This window comes from Aulostomus chinensis, chromosome 23 (genome assembly GCF_037954235.1).
Source record: "Aulostomus chinensis isolate RoL2024-O1b breed Wild chromosome 23, RoL_Achi_v1.0, whole genome shotgun sequence".
NCBI classification, from domain to species: Eukaryota; Metazoa; Chordata; class Actinopteri; order Syngnathiformes; family Aulostomidae; genus Aulostomus; species Aulostomus chinensis.
This window is the reverse complement of record NC_141342.1, coordinates 22,781,986-22,805,086: the sequence shown is the minus strand read 5'-3', so window position 1 is coordinate 22,805,086 and position 23,101 is coordinate 22,781,986. Positions and strand designations below refer to the sequence as shown.

General features: G+C 46.2%; 3 protein-coding genes and 1 long non-coding RNA gene across 6 annotated transcripts; 2 read left to right on the top strand and 2 right to left on the bottom strand.

The window, feature by feature from the left end:
- Window positions 1–470: 470 nt before the first annotated feature.
- On the bottom strand, window positions 471–7,594 carry atad1b (ATPase family AAA domain containing 1b). Of its 3 annotated transcripts, none has more exons than XM_086195641.1 (10): window positions 7,447–7,594; window positions 5,856–6,081; window positions 5,638–5,736; window positions 5,426–5,546; window positions 4,820–5,020; window positions 3,897–4,003; window positions 3,495–3,584; window positions 3,347–3,397; window positions 2,522–2,652; window positions 471–2,168 (listed from the first exon to the last, which is right to left on the bottom strand). In XM_086195641.1, the coding sequence occupies exons 2-10, from the start codon at window positions 6,027–6,029 to the stop codon at window positions 2,048–2,050; spliced, it is 1,095 nt and encodes a 364-aa protein (XP_086051767.1). In that variant the 5' UTR covers window positions 6,030–6,081; window positions 7,447–7,594; the 3' UTR covers window positions 471–2,047. The 3 variants fall into 3 exon arrangements, with proteins under 3 accessions (XP_086051767.1, XP_086051768.1, XP_086051769.1); XM_086195642.1 differs by having other exon boundaries at window positions 5,856–6,062; window positions 7,447–7,535; XM_086195643.1 differs by having other exon boundaries at window positions 5,856–6,077; window positions 7,447–7,486.
- Window positions 6,949–13,526, top strand: LOC147240134 (uncharacterized). The gene is made up of 3 exons (XR_015111556.1): window positions 6,949–7,555; window positions 7,673–7,801; window positions 13,122–13,526. It is a non-coding gene; the product is annotated as an uncharacterized LOC147240134 (long non-coding RNA).
- Window positions 12,995–15,209, bottom strand: g6pc1a.2 (glucose-6-phosphatase catalytic subunit 1a, tandem duplicate 2). Its single transcript, XM_086195644.1, has 5 exons — window positions 14,940–15,209; window positions 14,751–14,860; window positions 14,188–14,308; window positions 13,894–14,009; window positions 12,995–13,811 (listed from the first exon to the last, which is right to left on the bottom strand). The coding sequence occupies exons 1-5, from the start codon at window positions 15,170–15,172 to the stop codon at window positions 13,309–13,311; spliced, it is 1,083 nt and encodes a 360-aa protein (XP_086051770.1). The 5' UTR covers window positions 15,173–15,209; the 3' UTR covers window positions 12,995–13,308.
- An 825-nt stretch (window positions 15,210–16,034) lies between these two features.
- Window positions 16,035–19,337, top strand: LOC147240132 (glucose-6-phosphatase catalytic subunit 1-like). The gene is made up of 5 exons (XM_086195645.1): window positions 16,035–16,492; window positions 16,570–16,679; window positions 17,775–17,880; window positions 17,949–18,064; window positions 18,161–19,337. The coding sequence occupies exons 1-5, from the start codon at window positions 16,275–16,277 to the stop codon at window positions 18,661–18,663; spliced, it is 1,053 nt and encodes a 350-aa protein (XP_086051771.1). The 5' UTR covers window positions 16,035–16,274; the 3' UTR covers window positions 18,664–19,337.
- Window positions 19,338–23,101: the final 3,764 nt, after the last annotated feature.

Here is a 23,101-nt window from a genome sequence, read left to right as displayed (position 1 = left end):
CCTGTTTGGATGCGACTGATCAACGCCTCTTCGAGAGCTGCGTCCTTGTGTGGGCCAACACGGACGCAGTTTACGGTTCCTCCTCAGGTTCAACTCTGTTCAGGATCTTCATTCTTCATCTTTTGGTTTTGCTGCATTTGAGAGCTGGGGGTTCTTTCATGGGAACGATTTGTGACTGACATGACAATGAAAGTCCCATCAAAGATGTAGAGAGACTTCGTGTTTGTTTCCCCCCACATGCTGCGTTTGACTTTTTATGAAGTAACAAACTTTGTTAACATCGTCACTTTTCCTTCACTGCTTTTTGGGGAAAGATGGCAGCCAAAGTTGTACTGGAAAGCTTTCATAAAATGTTTGTTTGAAATGGAACAAAATGTCTGTTTTTACTTTTATCAAGTGAGTAAAATGTCCAACAATGTAGACCTTCATGACGCCACGGTCCTTTATTACAGAGTAGATGAACACTTGGCTCAAGTTGCAACTTCATTTTATTGCTCAAAGATGATTTGTTCTTGACCAACAGCTGATCTCTACAGAAACCACAGATGCTTTTCACAGGAAATGATCTCATTCACCAACAAGAAACGAACGCTCGCATCCACCTTTCTGATTTGTTTTATGCTTTTAGGAGGTTGGTCGGGTGAGAATGAGGTCATCAGATGGCTTCGACTTAAAAATGTACTCTTGCGTCATCCGTAAGTGATAAGGTCATAGGTCAACAGGCAATAACAACCACATGGAAGTACAAAAAACAAGTTCCTTTTTGAACCGTCCCATCAGAACCTGATCCGCCTCCATGTCTGATCCAGCTGAGCTGCTTCCACATTTTTAGAAACATTCCACGTTTCAACTCAAAGGTTTTGGTTTCTGCAACAAATTTGAAGTCAGACATTTCATTTGCTGCTTGCGCTCAATGTTCAAACTTCACAACCACAAAAGATCGAGTAAGCTTCCGACAGATCTACTGGATTCAGTTTCTCTTTCAAAACATTTTATTTTGAAAACGATTCCTCCACATTAAGTCTGATCGAATAATTGATTTAAATTTTATGCTTGACTTCTTCCAATCCAAGCCGATGACAAAAGATGCTGTGAGAAAGTTACAAATAAATACAGTGAAAAAAAAGTCATTCTAATTAATCTTGTTCTTTCTAATTAGGGCCTGAGCTCGTTGGACACTATTTTCTGTTCTCGTTATGTAATTAGATGAGTTAACAAATATTTGTTTTCAGTTTTATTTGAAATTCCATATTTTCACACTACTTGGAGAGTTTACGTCCTGAGAACAGGAACTGCTGCACTAATAATCTGTAGTTTCAGAGTTTTTTCCTGACACAATGTTCTTCTTTAAGTTGCAGTTACTCGAACGTCCACTAGATGCCGCTGAGAAAAAACAGACTGAATTGAAGGGAAACCAATGTCTGCAAATTAAAGGTCAATTGCAAGATTTAGCTCTGGAGGAGATGTACGGCATCAAAGAGGCCAACATTCCCTCCTTGGAGGAAGAGAGACACAAGGCAATGGTCACATGGCCGACAGGGTAAAGGGCAACGCTACCGCTAGCAGGCTACTCCGCTAGTATGTTCACAGCCGCCGACTGGTGTTAGCAGTGTGAGCTCATACACACTGACCTGATGTTTTAGCAGCTTCAACTGAGAAATCAATAGGATAAAGAGACGACTTCTCACAAAGGTCAGAGGTGCGGTCGTGACGCTGCAAGGTGGCGTAGGAGCTTCTCCACGCTGGCTCAATGACAGCCAGGCGGCAGGATTGATCTTTAAAAAGACACTTTACTCTGAAGGTATTTACAGCAGGAAGCAGCAAAACAGACCGGGTGTGACGAGGAATTCTGTTCCCATAACAGCTGAAACTCACGACTCTGGAGACAAACGCTGCTGTCATCCCTGGCTCATCCTGAGTGGTCATCAGCTGGTCGTCAGAAAACAAAGCAGTGGCACACGTTCAGCACATTTAACACAAGCAGCACTCGCTCGTAAACGCCGGCCCCGATGGAACCTGCAACTGTGTCATCCTCTGATTTGTGTGTTCAGTCCAGCGCAGCATGCAGCAGGGCGCCATGACCGCCCGCCATCTTGGATTTCTTCATTTTAGCAATTGCCTTCTGCAGGTCCAACTGATGGATAGGACGAATGAAATCCTCCGCCGCCCTAAGAGGGACAGACGCGATGTTTCATGACCATGAAGAACTTTTTACCCTTTCACAGATGTATCTTCATGTATAATCTTTCCATGTTTCGTTTGCTGTAATTTGAGCCGAGACGATCACGTGAACGTAAGCTCTTTGCTGCCTCTGTGTTTACAAACATTCCGTTATGATCTGGACATCAAGACACCAGCAGCCTTCGCAGATGTGATGTCATAACCACCTTTAGAAACAGAGCATCATTCGGCGTGTTGGCACCAGCTTCATCTCACCAGCTGCTCTGGGAATTCACCCGACCAGCTCCACTCTGACCTGTAGGTGTGTGTCTGGAGTGTTTTGGACGAGTCAACGACCTACCTGTCATTCTGAGCGTGGACAAAGTCTCGGACACACAGTAGCGCAGCATCGCGACACATTTCTCTGAGGTCACTTCCTGAGAAGCCTTCCGTTTCCCTGGCGATGTCAACGAGATCAACAGACAAGTCCACCTGCCAGAGATGTTGAGCTGATCAGATTCAAGTGAACCGTCAGGGTTGGACCACCACCTCCACGTGTAAGATCTCAGCTAGAAGGTCAGGACGGGGACCAGAGGGGAACCAGGAAGTTCCTCCTAGCCAGGCTTTCCTTCAACAAGCGGCTCCTCAAACCCTGAACTCCCAGTCAGAGGTCACTGGTATCAGGACGGTGGGTGGGATCTCTCTCTGTCAATCAAGGCTTCTGCTTCAGGCTCTGTGCACGTCCCCATAAAAAGGGGCGTGTAACGCATCATGTGACTTGTACAAATGGACGGATGCCACCTACTTTAGTCCAGAAGAACAAGTGACTATGATGGTCAGGAACAACATCAAACAATTATGACAGCAAAAAGCAGCACAGCTGCTGCCAAGGAGGGGAGAGAGGAATGCTGGGAGAAGAGCAGCGATGGCGTCAGGTCATCAGTTTCTGATGTACTTGACCTCGAAAGAAAGATCCCACCCACTGACCTCTGATTGAGAGTTCAGGGTTTGTCGAGCCACAGTACTGAAAGACAGCCTGGCTATGATGAACCTGCTTCCTGGTTCACCCCTCTGGTCAGGAAGGGGGCCAGGGTTACCCCTCTATCACACCCTCTGACCCTGACAGGGCGAGGGGTTCATTAGCAGGTCAGTACTCAGCGTCTGAGTGGGACGGCGGGGAACTCACGCTCTCGTTCTCCAGGATCAGGCGGAGGATCTGCTCCCGCTGCCACACGCTCTGAAACACACAAACCAGCTGGTGTGATTGTGGTGCTCATCTCCATCAACGCCACGTACTGGGCTGCCGGGGTTGGCTCCCAGGAGCGTGTACTTACAGGCTGGTTGACATGGAACCTGGTGGGCATCCTCCTCAGAATGGCCGAGTCCAGATCTTGAGGACGGTTGGTGGCTCCCATGATGATCACCTGACAATACAGGACAATACCTGATACACCACCGTCATTAAACACACGTGTCTGCACAGCAGTGACCAGTAACATCTAGCAGATACACAGAGCATCTGGCGTGAAGTGTCTCTGAGCGCGCTCCCAAAATTACACATTTGATCGTTATTATGGTTTCACCGCCTCCCTGACTTGAAGGAGCACCGCCTCCTGCTAGTCACTGAACTGCTGAAGCAGTCGGATGTGGAAGAAACCCGGGTCCAATCAAAATAGTTCTATAAATAGAGGATGGTTGTGCCGCCGGCTCAGGTGCGCTCCGCTGTGATTGGTTACCTGGCACTGGTGGTCAGTGTCCAGTCCGTCCCACAGACTCATGAACTGAGCTTTCATCATAGCTGTGGCTTCGTGGTCGGAGCTGGAACGGCTCCTCAGGAACGAGTCTGGAACACAGAAGCCCTCGGGTTGAAAACAGAACCTCAGCTTTGAAAATTCATCGACCCGAAGATGAAATGTTTCATTATAAAGACAAACATCTGGATTCCTTCGTCTGACCAACAACAACAACAACGACAACATCGACAACAGCAACGACAACAACAGCCATGACAATGACGACAACAACAGCAATGACAACAGCAGTAACAGCAATGACGACAGCAACGACAATGACAACATCAACAACGACAACAATGACAACGACAACAACAGCCATGACAATGACATCAACAACAGTAACAGCAATGACAACAACAACATCGACAATAGCAACGACAACAACAGCCATGACAATGACAACATCAACAACGACAGCAATGACAACAGCAATGACAACAGCAGTAACAGCAATGACAACAACAACGACAACAGCAGTAACAACAATGACAACAACAACAGCAATGACAACATCAATGACAACAACAACAACAATGACAACAACAACGACAACAACAATGACAACAGCAGTAACAACAATGACAACAACAACAGCAATGACAACATCAATGACAACAACAACAACAACAACAACAATGACAACAACAACGACAACAACAATGACAACAGCAGTAACAACAATGACAACAACAACAGCAATGACAACATCAATGACAACAACAACAACAACAACAACAATGACAACAACAACAACAGCAGCAGCAAGCCTGATACACTCAAGTTGTTCACTTGACAGTCATATTCTTCCCCTCATGTATGTTTGTGTTTGTGTGTGTATGTGTTTATTTGTGTGTGTGCTTTACCTATCTCGTCGATGAAGATGATTGACGGCTGCAGTTTCACAGCCAATGAGAAGACGGCAGCGGCGAGCTTCTGGGACTCTCCGTACCACTTGTCAGTCAAAGTGCTCGGCTGCAGGTTGATGAAGCGAAACCCCGCCTCCTTGGCCGTTGCTTTGGCGATCAAGGTTTTCCCACAACCTGGTGGCCCATACAGCAGCACACCTGTTACCATAACAACAGGAAGGCATTAAGATGTGTACTGTGGCGTCCCTTCCTTCACTGTGTTTCCTTCACTGCTTTGTCTCTTCCTGTTTATCTTCCTCTCCTCCCTCTAATCTTCCCACCAGTCGCTCCTGGCGCCATCTACAGAGAGTTGAGGCAACGCAAATCAACCTGATTGTTAGCTTGTACTGTGACGCCTCTGTTCAGGCAGGTGCTGTTACCATGAGCTGGCATGCGCACACGCACGCACGCACACACACAAACACACACACACACACACACACACACACACACACACACACACACAAGATCGGACCAGAGCCTCCCTCCTCCCTCTTCGTCTCCTCTCCTTCCTCCCTGCCCTCTATGCTACGCTCCTAAGTGTGGCCATGACCTCCCTCTGACCTTTGGGGGGCTGCAGCAGCCTGGATCTCTGGAACAGGTGTCTCTTCTGCACGGGCAGGATGACGGTCTCCTGCAGCTCCGTGATCACGTCATCCAGACCAGCGATATCCCTCCAGGTGATCTGCACGCCGTTCATTCACGTTAAACTGAACATCCTTTAGGTTTGGGAGGAGTTTTGTGATGACAACAGCTGTGTGCTCCTGTCTGTCTACCTGCATGGTGAGTGGGTCCACCAGGTGAGCGGCGATGCTCATTTCATACTCTGAAAGCTTCACATCCTTAACGCCAATCTGACGCATCAACTTCTCTGCCTGAAAAACACAGGGGGGGCCAGACTTCCTGTTGGCCGTTCCAACGGACACGGTTGCACACACATACACGGTGAACCACCTCAGGAGAAAAATCAATAATCAACAGCAGCTGATCTCACCTGCTTCTGAGCCTCCACCTTCTGCTTCCTGGTCGGGTCGATGGCGTCCACCATCCACTTGATGGTGAAGTAGGTGACAGCACCAAAGATGGTGAGGCGGAACAGCAGGCCGATGACCTCATTCCTGCCCAGTGGACGGGCGATGTTCTCAGCCGGAACCTCCCCCAACACCATCGCCGGCAGATACTGGTGGACCAACAAGATGGGCTGCGAAGGAATCGACTGTCTTGGGTCAGAAAAACAGAACCATCACTGTGGCACCCACAGAGATGAACCGCACAAACACACCCACACTCATCCGCACAGGTGAGGGAGATGAAGGTAACGTCAGTGGAGGTCGCAGTGTTTGAGGACGAACACATGCACACACACAACACACACACTCACTCACTCACTCTCACTGACTCTCTCTCACACTCACAGTCTCACTGACTCTCTCTCACACTCACAGTCTCACTCACACACACTCAGTCTCACTCACTCTCTCACACTCAGTCTCACTCTCACACAATCTCACTCACAGTCTCACTCACTCTCTCACACTCACACTCAGTCTCACTCACACTCAGTCTCACTGACTCACTCTCACAGTCTCACTGACTCACTCTCTCTCTCACACTGACTCACTCTCTCTCTCTCACACTCAGTCTCACTGACTCACTCTCTCTCTCACACTCACAGTCTCACTCTCACTGACTCACTCTCTCTCTCACACTCACAGTCTCACTCTCACTCTCTCTCACACTCACAGTCTCACTCTCACTGACTCACTCTCTCTCTCACACTCACAGTCTCACTCTCACACTCACAGTCTCACTCTCACTGACTCACTCTCTCTCTCTCACACTCACAGTCTCACTGACTCACTCTCACACACACACACTCTCTTACTCCTGATCTCCTGTTTCCTTCACACTTTATTCCAACTTAATGTCACATTGTTTCTTGTTATAATTTAGTGAATAGTTTGTGAAACACTGAACTGTTGATAATGTTGTCATGGTAACAGGAGAGCCCCCCCCCCCCCAGTTTATACTACCCTCGCAGCCCCTCCCACCCAATCACCTGCCAGTGACGTCACTGGCACCTGTGAGGGTAGAGACTGGGATTGGGCCTTTGAGAATTTGCGAATTCGTTTCTTCGGATAACAACAGAAGGCAGCGATCGGACCGAGCCGGACTAGAAGCGGCTTCCGACCGACCGGAACCTTCGTTATAACGACAAACCCAACAAACCAACAGCTCCTGGCATCAGAACCCGGCATCAGCTCTTGAAAGAAACGGCACCTGAAAGGAACCATTGTAATTCCCGGGTTCGGTTCTCCTCGGACCTTCTATCGCTCGGTTTATGGATACATAACCCTGTGGTACCTGGACCACAGTCAGAGCTCCGGTGGTTCCATCATTGAGAAGCTAACGTTGCTAACTTAGCATTAGCTTGACCTTCCCGGTCCTCCGGGGCTGCCGATGCGGCTCCTCGTTGGCCGCGTGGCAGGAGCCGCCGCCATGGAAGCGCGAGCTGCTCTGGTACGACGCGCGAGGACGAGCGGTCTGGCTTCACGCGTGAAATCCGGTAAACACGTCTTTCTCACCTGGAGTCACGTCAGCAGGGGGGACTTCCTGGATTTCTTCTTCGGCGGTGGAGCGAGCGTTCTTCTTCTTTTACTTCATTCAATGGCGGGCCACAAAGCACCGTTCAAGGTGCGTGCCGCCACCTAGTGCGCCGGCGTGTATTACGTCATGACGTCGAACGTGTTCACACGTAATCAAGCCTTCTGCGCGAAATCTGAGTCTAGTTTTTCTCTCTTACTGGAGCAGAATAAAGAAGAACAAAGATCCTGGATGACCAGGAAGCCAAGGAGGAAAAGAGGGAAGACAACTGGCTTCAGTCCCAGCCAAGAACAGGAAGTGACGACTGTAGCCCCGCGGGCTCGTGAGAGACGACAGGTGTGTGAGATGTTTGACCTCAGCAAGAATAAATCTGAACTCCTTCATCAGAAAATGACTCCGGGCTCCAGGCCGCCTCTCTGCTGGCCTGTTACAGGGCTAAGAGCACAGTGTGTTCTCTGAAGAAACGCACTCAAAAGGTTTGTTCAACTCAGCGGAGAGTCCAGCAGAGCGGTGGCGTGGCCCTTTTCTACTTCTGGGAAACATCTGGATACTGCAGTCTCAACCAAAGCTGAACTTTTTTCGGTTGTCGCTGCTCTTTGTCAAAAAACCTTAGTTGTTTTATTGGGGGGGGGGGGGGGGGGTATAATGTGGTGATGGATGTCCCAAACACGTTGTGACCCTGGTCTGCTTGACTTTTGTAGTGTGTTTAATAGTGTGTTTAATCTCAAAGATGCGTGGCGTGCTGGTCCCCACCTGGTCTCACCTGATGGCGGGATTGAACCTGGACTTGCTTTCTGGTTGATGTCATATCTTAGAGCTGAGCTTCAGCCTAATCCTACAACTCCTCTAACAGATCACATGATCAGACTCACCTTCACATCCTCAAACACACGTTTTAAAAAGGTCATTGGAAGTTTCATTCAAATTTACTTTAAAAATGAACCCAAGAAAGATGAGGTAAATGTTGTATTTGCAGATGATCGCATTGGAACGTACAGAGAAAAATGGGAGTGTTGAAAATGAAAAGTGTGCTGTGAAGGAAGTAGGAAGAAGGAGCTGGAAATCACGGAGGAAACCAACGGCCTCAAAAGCCTCTTTAAAGGAGGCTGGCAGACGGAACCTGGCACTCCTGCAGTCGTCTTTAGGTGAGGTTTACCTTTGGAAAGCCAGAGGCGCACAGGTGGGGACGACCACAGCCTGTCAGCTCGTCTTAGGCCTGTCACGCCGCTCAGTCCTGACTACGGAACTCAGATTTACTCCAACATGCTGAAGTCTGGCGTTACTCCAATGACGTCAGACCCACTGTGGGTTGATGAAAGGAGGCTCGTTGATGACGATGCCGGGCCCTCGCCTTACCTGAGCGTGATCGTCTCATCGATGAAGAGTTTGATTTGTTCTCAGATGTCTTTAAAGCATCGATCCTGTGGAACACATTCATATTTGGTAGCCTGGAACTGTTTGGATGCGGTGGTGACGTCACTGACGTGGTCAAACGTGTTAACAGAGACACAAACAGCAGCGTCATGCCAGCACAGGGACGCCCCAGGAGGTGAAGGCGTGACCTAAATTGCTTCTGTGAAATTTAGGACCTAAAAAAATGCAATGAAGCTCAGCAGATTAGTAGAGGTGCTGAACCTGAGCCCCACCCCCGTTTTCTTCTTTCTCTCCCCTTCTTCCCCTCTCTCTTTGTTTGCTGAGGCATGTCTGTTACTCTTTGTGTCTATTCTATTGTTTGTGTCTATTCTATTGTTTGTGTCTATTCTATTGTTTGTGTCTATTCTATTGTTTGTGTCTATTCTATTGTTTGTGTCTAATCTATTGTTTGTGTCTATTCTATTGTTTGTGTCTAATCTATTGTTTGTGTCTATTCTATTGTTTGTGTCTATTCTATTGTTTGTGTCTAATCTATTGTTCTATTGTTTGTGTTTATTCTATTGTTCTATTGTTTGTATCGATTCTATTGTTTGTGTCTATTGTTTGTGTCTATTCTATTGTTTGTGTCTATTCTATTGTTTGTGTCTATTCTATTATTTGTGTCTATTCTATTGTTTGTGTCTATTCTATTATTTGTGTCTATTCTATTGTTTGTGTCTAATCTATTGTTTGTGTCTATTCTATTGTTTGTGTCTAATCTATTGTTTGTGTCTATTCTATTGTTTGTGTCTAATCTATTGTTTGTGTCTATTCTATTGTTTGTGTCTATTCTATTGTTTGTGTCTAATCTATTGTTCTATTGTTTGTGTTTATTCTATTGTTCTATTGTTTGTATCGATTCTATTGTTTGTGTCTATTGTTTGTGTCTATTCTATTGTTTGTGTCTATTCTATTGTTTGTGTCTATTCTATTATTTGTGTCTATTCTATTGTTTGTGTCTATTCTATTATTTGTGTCTATTCTATTGTTTGTGTCTATTCTATTGTTTGTGTCTAATCTATTGTTTGTGTCTATTCTATTGTTTGTGTCTATTCTATTGTTTGTGTCTATTCTATTGTTTGTGTCTATTCTATTGTTTGTGTCTATTCTATTGTTTGTGTCTAATCTATTGTTCTATTGTTTGTGTTTATTCTATTGTTCTATTGTTTGTATCGATTCTATTGTTTGTGTCTATTGTTTGTATCGATTCTATTGTTTGTGTCTTTTCTATTGTTTGTGTCTATTCTATTGTTTGTGTCTTTTCTATTGTTTGTGTCTATTCTATTGTTCTACTGTTTGTGTCTTTTCTATTGTTTGTGTCTATTCTATTGTTCTACTGTTTGTGTCTATTCTATTGTTTGTGTCTATTCTATTGTTCTATTGTTTGTGTCTATTCTATTGTTCTATTGTTTGTGTTTATTCTATTGTTCTATTGTTTGTATCGATTCTATTGTTTGTGTCTATTGTTTGTATCGATTCTATTGTTTGTGTCTTTTCTATTGTTTGTGTCTATTCTATTGTTCTACTGTTTGTGTCTATTGTATTGTTTGTGTCTATTCTATTGTTCTATCGTTTGTGTCTATTCTATTGTTCTATTGTTTGTGTTTATTCTATTGCTCTATTGTTTGTCTATTCTATTTTTGTATCGATTCAATTGTTTTTGTTTATTCTATTGTTCTACTGTTTGTATCTATTCTGTTGTTCTATTGTTGGTGTCTATTCTATTGTTTGTGTCTGTTCTATTGTTCTATTGTTTGTTTATTCTATTGTTCTATTGTTTGTGTCTATTCTATTGTTTGTGTCTATTCTGTTTTTGTCTATTCTATTGTTCTGTTGTTTGTATCTATTGTTTGTGTCTATTCTATTGTTCTATTTTTTGTACCGATTCGATTGTTTTTGTTTATTCTATTGTTCTACTGTTGGTGTCTATTCTATTGTTTTTTATCTATTCTATTGTTTGTGTCTATTCTGTTTAATTGATCAAACAAATCTCAGTCCTAACCTGAACTGGAAGAACATCTGATGTCTGATTATAAATAAGATTCAAGGAGTGTCTTGTGAACGAGTCATCAGTTATAATTATTTCTACGGAGACCCTAAAGAACCCTGATGTGGACGGCTCATTCTGATTTGTATCCTCCTCTGGTGCTGTCCTGTTCACGTGGGTTCTGGTGAGGTGTCGTACGTTCATTGTTCTAACGGGTGTCTCTGGTTTTCTGCTACATTTGTAAATGTGTTGTTGGGATTCTCCCTCTGCTGCTAACAGCAAAGACCAACATTACATCATCAGTTCATTTTTGGTACCTACCTTCACATGGTAAAATACCATATTCACAAATCCAAATTCGATAATCGCAACCCTTTATTTTTGATTTTTGAAAGGGAGTTCAAACAATACATTATAACAAGCCAACATTCAAAAAACAAAGGCCATTAAACCACTGAGTTATGTAACATTTCTGTAAACTAATTTATATTATATTAACTCTAGATGAATAAAAAAGCATGATTATTTTATTACATTTATTATAAAATGCAGTGATATGATAATGTTTTCAAATGAAGTGCAAAGAATATTTTAGAAAAAATACCCCATTAAATGTCTATCATACAAAAATATTAGCTTGTGTGAGACCACAATATGGTTTATTGTCTAGTCAAAGAACAAGAACTGGGATAGATCTGGAGTCAGTACAGGTGAAACTAGTGGAATGTTGCTGCAGCTACAGCTTTCATTTTGCCGCCATCCTGCAGGCTGACATGGAGAAAGTGTTAGCATCAATAGCTGACAAGTTGGACTTGCAGCCTTGATAATAATGTTCTTGTGACTCGGGGACGTTCTGACTCTGACTCCATCAACAGGCAAATATTGACCGTCCGCTTACACCATCATGCTGACACACAATTCGCTGGATGACGTGTGAAACTATGTCATCACATCTCTCTGAACATGGCGTTCCTTAAATGTTCACTCTTGAGACCACAGCACGGATTAGGAGCAAAAGGACATGTGCGAATTAATTTGGTGCAAATTGTAATGGTCAGGTAACAACTAGCTCCCAGGTTACAGTTGGCTCAGAGTTGTGTCCAGCAGGAACCCTCCTCCTCATCATCATCATCAGTAGCAGCAGTCGCTCTTCTAGTCCTCAACAAACCTTTGGTTCTGTTGACCCAAGTTCCAGTGGAGCTTTGGAGGTGCTGCGTCAAATCACTGCGCCCAGTCAGGAAAGTAGTTCCGGCTACGTGTCTGATTCTACCACTACAACGTCTCCTCATGTTAAACTGGTATTCATCACCAAGGTTACACAACCCTCCTGATATTAATGCAGGCAGAGACGCAGCTACGCTAACACTTCCCACCCACTACCAGTCATTGTGCTAAGCTAACCTTATGCTGCTGCTGGTGGAGGCTCCAGACCTGCAGAGGCTCCAGCTGCCACCCGTAGCTCCACCTGCTCACGTCCCCGTCTGTTCATCCGTCTCTCCTCCTGTCTCTCCCTCTTTATCTCTGTCCCACTCTTTCCTTCTGTCTCTCTGTCTTCCTCCATTCTCTGTCTTTGTCTCTGTCCATCAGTCTCTCCTTTCTCTCCCTCTTTATCTCTGTCCCTCTCTTTCCCTCTGTCTCTCTGTCTTCCTCCATTCTCTGTCTTTGTCTCTGTCCTGCTCTCCTGCTCTCTCTCCGTCCCCACTGATCCTGGATCTGCTCCACCTTCCTGCTGGTAAAGGAAGGTTCTGGTGGCTGCTGTTGCAGGATGTGCTGCTGATGGAGAATTGTAGGGTGGAGGTTCATTGAAGGAGGGAGGTGCTGGACCTGCTCTACTTGGACAGAGTCAGGACAGAACTTTGGTTGACTTGACTCAAGCTGCAACGGCATTCGTGTCATGTAACTTGTGTGTGACTGAAAACATGACCATGAATAAATATGTAATTCTTCGTGGTCTTTTTCGGTGTATTTTTTCCATCTTCAGTTCCACAGATGTCCTGATGTATTGTAGATGAAATGTCTTAAGATATTTGTATTATCACAAAGCCACCGTAATGTGATATGGTCATGATTGTGGGCAGAGTTCCTCTGGGCCCCTAGAGTGCAGTGAAATATCGATGAAATATTTCACGTTTTAAGATTTTTATTAGAAATATCCAGAAAGTACATTCATAACATTTAAAAAATACATTAGGACACTTACTACAACATATAAAACAGAGGTTTCACACAACAACTCCTTGTGTTTGTCCATTTCAGGATTCCAGAAGCAGTTGTCAGCAGTACTGAGGTGAACGTGAGGTCTTTGTGTCACTGCCGTCTCAGAGCTGCGATCCACACAGACAACTTCTTGCTAATCTCTCAGGACTCTCCCGATGATCAATAAGCACCGCAGTTTTGATCTGGAAGAGACTCTTCCATCATAATAGTCTTTAGAGATTTTTGGTCACACTGCCTTCTTGTTTTGGAAGTTTAGTACTGCGTTGACACAGTACGGGATGATGCTGACAGTGACCAGTGGCACGGCGGCGCTCTTACAGAAGGACAGCAGGTAAAAGAGTGCAGCTGTGTGAGTCGGAGGCTTGAAGGAGTCAAAGAGGTGCAGCAGGACCAAAGAGCTGATGACGCAGCCAGATCTGACCACCCAGCTGCTGCTCTTCTTGGTCTCGGTGTAGAGGGGCGAGTGGAGACCCAAGCCCAAGCCAAACAGGGTGCCCATGTTCCTCAGGAGGCTGGCGAAGGGCGTCGTGTCCAGGTGGACCCACTCAGGCCTCACACACCAGCGCTGGGCTTTCTCCAGGGTCCACAGCAGGTCCACACCCAGAACCTTGAGCAGGACGTAGAAGCCCACCGCCAAGGAGGTGAGGAGGAGGGTGGTGTAGAAGTACGTCCTCATGCTGGCGCTGTAGATCCACTGAGTTCTGTTGAAGGCCTCGGCCACGACCATGCCTGTGATCCATCTGGACACGTTAGAACCCCAAGAACATCCTCAAAAATCACTCAATCATCCACTCAGAACATCCAGACTAACCTGTTATAACGCCAGCAATCACCTGGTGGGGAAAATGGGCAGCGATGAAGACCCTGGACAGACACACACACAACTGGACCCCCCAGAACAGCGTCCACAGAGCCACCCTCAGATACCTGAAACACACAGCAGACCTTTCAGGCTGTGACTGTCATTGCACTGATCATGAGGACTTCACCTGCCTGGACGGCAAAACAAGTGGAGCCCCCCCCCCACAGGTCAATGATCAACTCAGCACAGAGAAGATAGGACATGAGATACAGAGCTGGTAAACAGCCCCAGTCTCACACTCACTGGTCTCTGGTGGATGATTTCTTGGTTCCATATTTCTTCTTGCTGGTCATGATGGTGAGGATGGAGGTCACCAGGGTGTAGTACACACCTGCTGCTCCCATGGCGTGGCCAGATGGGCTTCCTGGACACATCGACAGAGGTTGGCGTCATCAAAGCTGCCTTTACTAAATGAAATCATTTGTCTAAAAAAAAACACCATCTTAATTCCTTTCTAACTGAGAGCAAATCACAATTCCTCTTTCTCCTTTGAGGTAACCCAGAAGAATCGAAGCGACCCTGCTGAGCTCGCCGCAGGGCAATGATCCCCTCAGGTACAATGACGCTGGAGACCCTCAGCTAATACCTGCAGTGTAATATTGGCTGATGTGCTGTTCTGATGTTTGACGTCTGTCCACTACAGAATCTTTGAACTGATGAGAGCATTCAGTGCATCTGAATCAGAGCCTTCAATCCTGCAGCTGCTGCTTTTCTTTACATGTTTACATTAATTTGTGTTCAATCAAAGTCGCATTCCACAAATGACGTGATGTCCAGAGACATGGACGTCTGGGCTACGACCTCACCTGGCCCGGTCTCACAGGTCATGGCGTACTGCTCAATGTGAGGACGAACAGCATTCCCATAATGAGGCGTCTCATGGACCCACCAGTACGGCCTCTCACCAAACAGAATCCTGAGGACGACAAGAGCGGTTATAACCCAAATTGACATGTTCATGTCACATGGTTCCGCACTCAGTCTTTGGGACTCACCACTTGAAGACCAAGTTTAGCCAGTCTCCGATCACCGCCACCCAGATGAGCTTGATGCCCACAGATGCCCGCAGGTGGAACCAGAGCGGGAAGAAGATGAAGAAGGTGTTCCTGAGGTCAGCGGCCCAAGACACCCAGAGGAACAGGCCCTGGGTGTCCTGGTAGTTGGTCTGCAGGTAGTGGGTGCTGCTCACCCCAAACCCCTGCACGGCATCCATGATGGCGGCAAGCATCTTTGATGTTCCTGCTGGAGGTGTGTGAATGAGTCCAACAACACAGCTGGTTGTTTTTATAGCGGAGGAGCTCTGCAGCCAGACGCATGCTCACGCTGATCTTTGGACCTTCACATGTGCAATAAAACACAAACAAGCTGAGCAGATAGCAGCAAAACAACGTCAACTGATATGTTGGAGTGAGGGACGCCTCCACAGGAAGTCAGGTGATCGATGGCCCACATTAACCAATCACAGATAACCTTCTGAGGGACAGTTATGGTCCCTGCTGTCACTAATAATTTGTCAGTTATATAATTGTTTCTTGATGATTTGGTGACAGACCTCATGGGTCAGAACAGTGGAATCTGTTACATAAGGAGATCAATGATTACACCAGATAATCACTGATAACACAGGAGAACCAGAACTCACTCGGACAACAAATTCCTTCATCGAGTGTGTGTGTGCGTGTGTGTGTGCGTGTGTGTGTGCGTGTGTGTGTGTGCATTACATGGCGAGAGTGAGAGTGAGGTGAGTCTGTTGATATTCATACTAATACTGCAATTTAATCTAAGTATCACTTCCTCTAACCACTAGAGGGCACTATGATTTATCTCTCAGAAAAGGTAAAGGGTCCTCCCTTGGCCCAGGCTCCGCCCCTCCACCAAGTTTGGTGAAAATTAGCCTCATGGTTTTTAATATAATCCTGCTGACACAGCAAAACCCAGTCCTCTGAGATCTGGACCTCTGGGCCTGACCCCTTACTCTGGTCCTGGAGTCAGAGGTTCTGACCTGACGAGGGTCCCCCATTTCTGAGGTCCCATGGACATGGACATGTTTCAGGTAAGAACATCATTCCACACATGAAGAGAAGGGAACATTGGAGGGAACCTGGGAGGGACAGTTGGAGCCAAAATAAACATGGAGAGCCAGATTCTAAGAATGGGTCCGTGCTGGCAGCTGAAGGGTTCTGGCAAGCAGCCTCGGGGGTGTAGAGGTGAAGGAACCTGTTGTCCCGAAGACAAACAAACCTGTTGGCCTGGGCCGAAGTCCAGCAGGGAGCACAGACAGAAAAGACCGATCAGGCACCTCATGCTGAGACTGAAGGCGTCCTGATACCATGGATCTTCTCCATAGCTGGGGGGTTGAGCTGGCGGTCCACCTGCAGACCCGATACAGCCATTATGAGAGCTGGTTCTGCCTGGCCTCCAGCGTAGCCGACCTGCATTTCACCTTTTTTTGCTGGTTCCCAATCTGGTTCTACCTGCAGAAGGATGCCGGGCTTAGACTCATCTGGGTGGCGGTGATAGGAGACTGGCTCAACCTGGTCCTGAAATGGTCATCTGTCCACACCAGGATTCGACAGTACAGGTAAAGAAGACGGAGCTGCTAGTTTCTTGGTCTCTCTGTGGCAGGGTTCTCTTTGGGGAGAGACCATACTGGTGGGTCCATGAGACCCTGTTCTACAAACCGGATCCAGCCCCAGCACTGAAGCAGTTTCCCATCACATGTGAAACAGGACCGGGTACGTTCATAGACCACCAGAGGAGCTTGTGGTCCTAACTTGGTTTTCTGGATTGTTCCATTTTCTGGAGAAGTAAAGTCTGTTCCAACTAACACATGCAGAACTCGAACTTACATGTGACGAGGTGATGACAGCTGCTCGCCGTCTGTATTCAGTGTTTGTCTCTGTTGAGGCTGTTTAACCCATCAGGGACAACATTCAGACGATGGTGTTAGGAATGCAGTGGGGACAGCTGACCCTTTCAGAGCACAACAAATGGAAGGAAAATTTTGATGTTATATATGAAAACTTGCTGCAGCAATGTATTGCCACAAGCAAGTCTTCAAGGAAGTCGCCAACTTTTGGGGAAAGTTTCTTATTGTTCATCGTCCCCAGAGAAAATGAGAAGACCGAGACCTCCTCTTGGGAGATGAGACCCAGGCTAGTTAGCTTAGCCCAGTGGCTGGTAGTGGGTGGGAAGTGTTAGCATCAGCTAGCTCAGGTCCAGGATGCTGGTGTGTCCAGCAGGAATCCTCCTCCACATCATCAGTAGCAGCAGTCGCTCTTCTAGTCCTCAACAAACCTTTGGTTCTGTTGACCCAAGTTCCAGTGGAGCTTTGGAGGTGCTGCGTCAAATCACTGCACCCAGTCAGGAAAGTAGTTCCGGCTACGTGTCTGATTCTACCACTACAACGTCTCCTCATGTTAAACTGGTATTCATCACCAAGGTTACACAACCCTCCTGATATTAATGCAGGCAGAGACGGAGCTACGCTAACACTTCCCACCCACTACCAGTCACTGTGCTAAGCTAACTAGCCTGGGTCTCAGCTCCGTAGAGCTGCCCGGTTCTGGGGACAATGGATAATAACAGACTAACCCTAAACGTAGGTGTGTCACCTTCAATTTTTGACTGATGTGGCTGCTCAGATTTGGCATAGCGGAGAACACGGAAGCGGTAGAGGAAATGACATAAATGTTGGCTGCATACTATTATTTAGTTTTTAGTAATTTACTAGAAGACATCAAAGATTACCTGCACCCTGCGTTGCCGTGGTGCAACCTGAGAAAGTCTGGAAAAGAAGTGTGGTTAACTGGCTCAACTGTTCCCTGCAGGAAGTCCATCAGGTCACGCCATGGGGGCGGCGGGTGGCTGGTGCGTGATGATGACGGTGCTTCTCACCATCGCAGCTGAGAAACAGTGTCCTCCACTCCTCTTCAAGTGAGTCATACATTCACATCTATAAAACCAAGAGGTTCTCCTGATCTCATGTGTGGACTCTGCATCAGACTCCTGCACGCCGCGCTGTGGGTTCTCATGGTTCTACTTGAGCTGCTGGTCTGCCTGTCCAGGGTCTACATGGCAGCTCACTTCCCTCACCAGGTCATAGCTGGGGTTTTCTCAGGTCAGTCTCAACAAATAGATCAGTCCTGGTACATTCTTTGTGATCATGAACACCGCTCACCATAACGATGGATCAGCAGGCGTCTATCATTGTCAGGTGTGTTGGTAGCAGAGGTGGTTTCCAAGGCCACGTGGATCTACAGCGCCAGCATGAGAACGTACTTCTACACCACCCTCTTCCTCACCTCCTTGGCGGTGGGCTTCTACGTCCTGCTCAAGGTTCTGGGTGTGGACCTGCTGTGGACCCTGGAGAAAGCCCAGCGCTGGTGTGTGAGGCCTGAGTGGGTCCACCTGGACACGACGCCCTTCGCCAGCCTCCTGAGGAACATGGGCACCCTGTTTGGCTTGGGCCTGGGTCTCCACTCGCCCCTCTACACCGAGACCAGGAGAACGAGCGCTGTGTTCAGAGCAGGATGTGTGACTGTCTCTTTATTGCTGCTGCAGCTGCTGAACGTTTGGACATTTTCTTCTGGAAATCACATGACTTTCTACTTCCTGTCTTTTACTAAGAGTGCTGCTGCAGCATTAATCCCAACAGTGGCGGTGCCAGTGGCTCTCCGCTGGATTAGCAAGGGGAGGAGATACAACAAGACTTTGTGATTGACAAGAAAGAGGTTTTGAAAGGAGTGCTTCTTTCACAAGTTTTCTGACAGTGTCTCAATGATACAGTTAAAATTCCTCATCAGGAACAAGAATTAAAGATTAACTCGCGCACGCTCCCGTCACACCGCCATCATTGAGGTTCAAGGGTCAGAACGTGTTCTCTGGGAGAAGCTGAATCTTCATGTTCAGAGGTCAGAAGGATGACGCGCCTCCTCCTCCATGATGTCATTCTGACTTCAATAGTTAATGAGGACTGAAAGATTCCAGAATGAACTCCTAACATTAGCAGAAGTATGACTGATGTTAGCTCACCAACCAGCTAGCTGGTCTTATTTGTGGTGTGAGCATCGACAGCGGAGACGGTGATCAGTGTGGTTAGAATCAGACCAAAGGTCCCCATGGCATCTTTTTATTTTCAGTAAGTAGTTAGTTCAGTAAGTTACTACTATGTAAGTAGTAAGTAAGTATGTAAGTAAGTAAGTTACTATCTACTATGTAGTTAGTTCAGTAAGTAGTTAGTTCTCAGTAAGTAGTTAGTTCAGTAAGTTACTATGACAACAGTCATCCTGTTCTTTATAAAACCTTGCTGAGTTGAACCTGTTGGAAAAGACCCAGATTATGGCTTCATCAGCGTTGTGGACATGTGACCTTATCCGAGGTGCTGCTCCATATAGACTGAGAATGGTGAGGGGGCGGGGCTCCAGAGCAGATGACAGGTCATGTTTACGTTCTCATTAACAATGAGCAGATCCCATTCAGCCAGTGCTGATAGAGCAGCAGCATCTTCAGTCTTGCTCTGTTTTCACGCACTGAGATCAGTTTTACAAGTAACGGCAAGAAAACTATGATGGAAAAGCCTGAATTATGAGCTAAAAAACTGAAGACAAACATTTTCAAAGTTACAACCATGAGTTATGGAGTGGATGCACTTTCATTACCTGAAAGCCAAGGTGAAAGAAGCATACAACACTTCTTCATTCCCTCCCCTGGGTGAGTCAGATCAATATACCTTATCACCATCTACAGACTGATGGTGGAACAGCAGGCGGTCAACACCAGGACCACTGAGGTCTGGTCTACAGACAGAGGAGGCACTTAATGTCACTGACTGGAGTTTCTTTGAAGGAGACCTGGAAGATGACATGGAGGTCTCTCTCCACTTAGATCTTGTGAGGACCACACTGTTCCATCACAAAAGGAACACACATCAGAGGTCTTCTCAACAGGAAGAAGAGCGCTTTCATGGCCAAAGATCTCAGGGTCTCAGGGCTGCTCAAAAAGACCTGAAGAGTAAACTGGGCTCCCATCCACCATGGCGCCATCCACTCCTCTGCTGGGGGTTCTGCCTCCCCCCCTCCCTCTGTCCATCAGCAGTTTCGGCAAGCAGCCCCCCTCTATCCCTCTATCTATCCATCCATCCATCCCTCCATCTATCTATCTATCCATCTATCCATCCATCCATCCCTCTATCTATCTATCTATCTATCTATCCATCCATCCCTCTATCTATCTATCTATCTATCCATCTATCCATCCATCCATCCCTCTATCTATCTATCTATCTATCTATCCATCTATCCATCCATCCATCCCTCTATCTATCTATCTATCTATCCATCTATCTATCCATCTATCCATCCATCCATCCCTCTATCTATCTATCTATCTATCTATCCATCCATCCATCTATCCATCCCTCTATCATCCATCTATCTATCTATCTATCTATACATCCATCCCTCTATCTGTCCATCTATCTATCTATCCCTCCATCTATCTATCCCTCTATCTATCCATCCATCCATCCCTCTATCATCCATCTATCTATCTATCTATCTATACATCCATCCCTCTATCTGTCCATCTATCTATCTATCCCTCCATCTATCTATCTATCCCTCTATCTATCCATCCATCTATCCCTCTATCTATCCATCTATCTATCTATCCCTCCATCTATCTATCTATCCCTCTATCTATCCATCCATCCATCCCTCTATCGATCCGTCCATCCATCCCTCCATCTATCTATCTATCCCTCCATCTATCTATCTATCCCTCTATCTATCCATCCATCCATCCCTCTATCATCCATCTATCTATCTATACATCCATCCCTCTATCTGTCCATCTATCTATCTATCCCTCCATCTATCTATCTATCCCTCTATCTATCCATCCATCTATCCCTCTATCTATCCATCTATCTATCTATCCCTCCATCTATCTATCTATCCCTCTATCTATCCATCCATCCATCCCTCTATCTATCCATCCATCCATCCCTCCATCTATCTATCTATCCCTCTATCTATCCATCCATCCATCCCTCTATCTATCCGTCCATCCATCCCTCTATACATCTATCTATCTATCTATCCATCCATCCATCTATCCATCCCTCTATCATCCATCTATCTATCTATCTATACATCCATCCCTCTATCTATCCATCCATCCATCCATCTATCTATCCCTCTATCTATCCATCTATCTATCTATCCCTCCATCTATCTATCTATCCCTCTATCTATCATCCATCCCTCTATCCATCAATCTATCTATACATCCATCTATCAATCCATCTATCTATCATCCATCCATCTGTCTATCTATCATCCATCTATCATCCGTCTATCTATCCATCTATCTATCTATCCATCTATCATCCGTCTATCTATCCATCTATCTATCTATCTATCCATCTATCCATCCGTCTATCCATCCATCTATCTATCTATCCATCCATCTATCTATCTATCCCTCCATCTATCTATCTATCCCTCTATCTATCATCCATCCCTCTATCCATCAATCTATCTATACATCCATCTATCAATCCATCTATCTATCATCCATCCATCTGTCTATCTATCATCCATCTATCATCCGTCTATCTATCCATCTATCTATCTATCCATCTATCATCCGTCTATCTATCCATCTATCTATCTATCCATCCATCTATCCATCTATCCATCCGTCTATCCATCCATCTATCTATCTATCCATCCATCTATCTATCTATCCATCTGTCTATCTATCTATTCATCTATCCATCCGTCTATCTATCATCTATCTATCTCTATCCATCTATCTATCTTTCTATCCATCCATCTTTCATCTATCTATCTATCTATCTATCTATCTATCTATCTATCTATCTATCTATCTATTCATCCATCCATCCATCTATACATCCATCTATCTATCTCTCTTTATCCATCTATCTATCCATCCATTCATCCATCCATCCATTCATCCAACTATCTATCTATCTATCTCTCAACATCACCAGGACTAGGGAGGTGGTGGTGGACCACAGGAGGACCCGGGTCCTCCAGGTTGAGGAGCTGCAGATTGTGGACTCTTACCAATACTTTCAGAGCACAACAAATGTAAGGAAAATTTTGATGTTATATATGAAAACTTGCTGCAGCAATGTATTGATACTGGGGTATCTCGTAATACTGGTGAAGCGTAGTACTGGTGGAGCATAGTACTGGTGGAGCGTAGCACTGGTGGAGCGTAGCACTGGTGGAGCTAGTACTGGTGGAGCTAGTAATGGTGGAGCGTAGTACTGGTGGAGCTAGTATTGGTGGAGCGTAGCACTGGTGGAGCGTAGCACTGGTGGAGCTAGTATTGGTGGAGCGTAGCACTGGTGGAGCGTAGTACTGGTGGAGCATAGTACATGCTGGTGGAGCGTAGCACTGGTGGAGCGTAGCACTGGTGGAGCGTAGCACTGGTGGAGCTAGTACTGGTGGAGCTAGTATTGGTGGAGCGTAGCACTGGTGGAGCGTAGTACTGGTGGAGCGTAGCACTGGTGGAGCGTAGTACTGGTGGAGCATAGTACATGCTGGTGGAGCGTAGTACTGGTGGAACATAGCACTGGTGGAGCGTAGTACACAGTGGTGGAGCATAGTATTGGTGGAGCTAGTACTGGTGGAGCGTAGTACTGGTGGAGCTAGTACTGGTGGGGCTAGTAATGGTGGAGCGTAGTACTAGTGGAGCTAGTATTGGTGGAGCGCAGCACTGGTGGAGCTAGTACTGGTGGAGCTAGTACTGGTGGAGCTAGTATTGGTGGAGCGTAGCACTGGTGGAGCGTAGCACTGGTGGAGCTAGTATTGGTGGAGCGTAGCACTGGTGGAGCTAGTACTGGTGGAGCTAGTATTGGTGGAGCGTAGCACTGGTGGAGCGTAGTACTGGTGGAGCATAGTACATGCTGGTGGAGCGTAGTACTGGTGGAACATAGCACTGGTGGAGCGTAGTACACAGTGGTGGAGCATAGTATTGGTGGAGCTAGTACTGGTGGAGCGTAGTACTGGTGGAGCTAGTACTGGTGGAGCTAGTATTGGTGGCGCGTAGTACTGGTGGAGCGTAGCACTGGTGGAGCTAGTACTGGTGGGGCTAGTAATGGTGGAGCGTAGTACTAGTG

Bases quoted from the DNA above. Each gene is read 5' to 3' on its own strand.
- atad1b (XM_086195641.1), bottom strand. From the start codon at position 6,029: ATGGTGTTGGGGGAGGTTCCGGCTGAGAACATCGCCCGTCCACTGGGC. The intron at 5,737-5,855 runs GTGAGATCAGCT...TGTGTTTTTCAG, and splicing joins AGGTGGAGGCTCAGAAGCAG to GCAGAGAAGTTGATGCGTCA. The intron at 3,398-3,494 runs GTAAGTACACGC...TGTGTGTTTCAG, and splicing joins GGTTCCATGTCAACCAGCCT to AGCGTGTGGCAGCGGGAGCA.
- g6pc1a.2 (XM_086195644.1), bottom strand. From the start codon at position 15,172: ATGCTTGCCGCCATCATGGATGCCGTGCAGGGGTTTGGGGTGAGCAGC. The intron at 14,861-14,939 runs GTGAGTCCCAAA...TGTCGTCCTCAG, and splicing joins CTAAACTTGGTCTTCAAGTG to GATTCTGTTTGGTGAGAGGC. The intron at 14,010-14,187 runs GTGAGTGTGAGA...TGTGTGTTTCAG, and splicing joins AAATCATCCACCAGAGACCA to GTATCTGAGGGTGGCTCTGT.
- LOC147240132 (XM_086195645.1), top strand. From the start codon at position 16,275: ATGGATCTTCTCCATAGCTGGGGGGTTGAGCTGGCGGTCCACCTGCAG. The intron at 16,493-16,569 runs GTCATCTGTCCA...TCTCTGTGGCAG, and splicing joins CTCAACCTGGTCCTGAAATG to GGTTCTCTTTGGGGAGAGAC. The intron at 18,065-18,160 runs GTCAGTCTCAAC...TATCATTGTCAG, and splicing joins CATAGCTGGGGTTTTCTCAG to GTGTGTTGGTAGCAGAGGTG.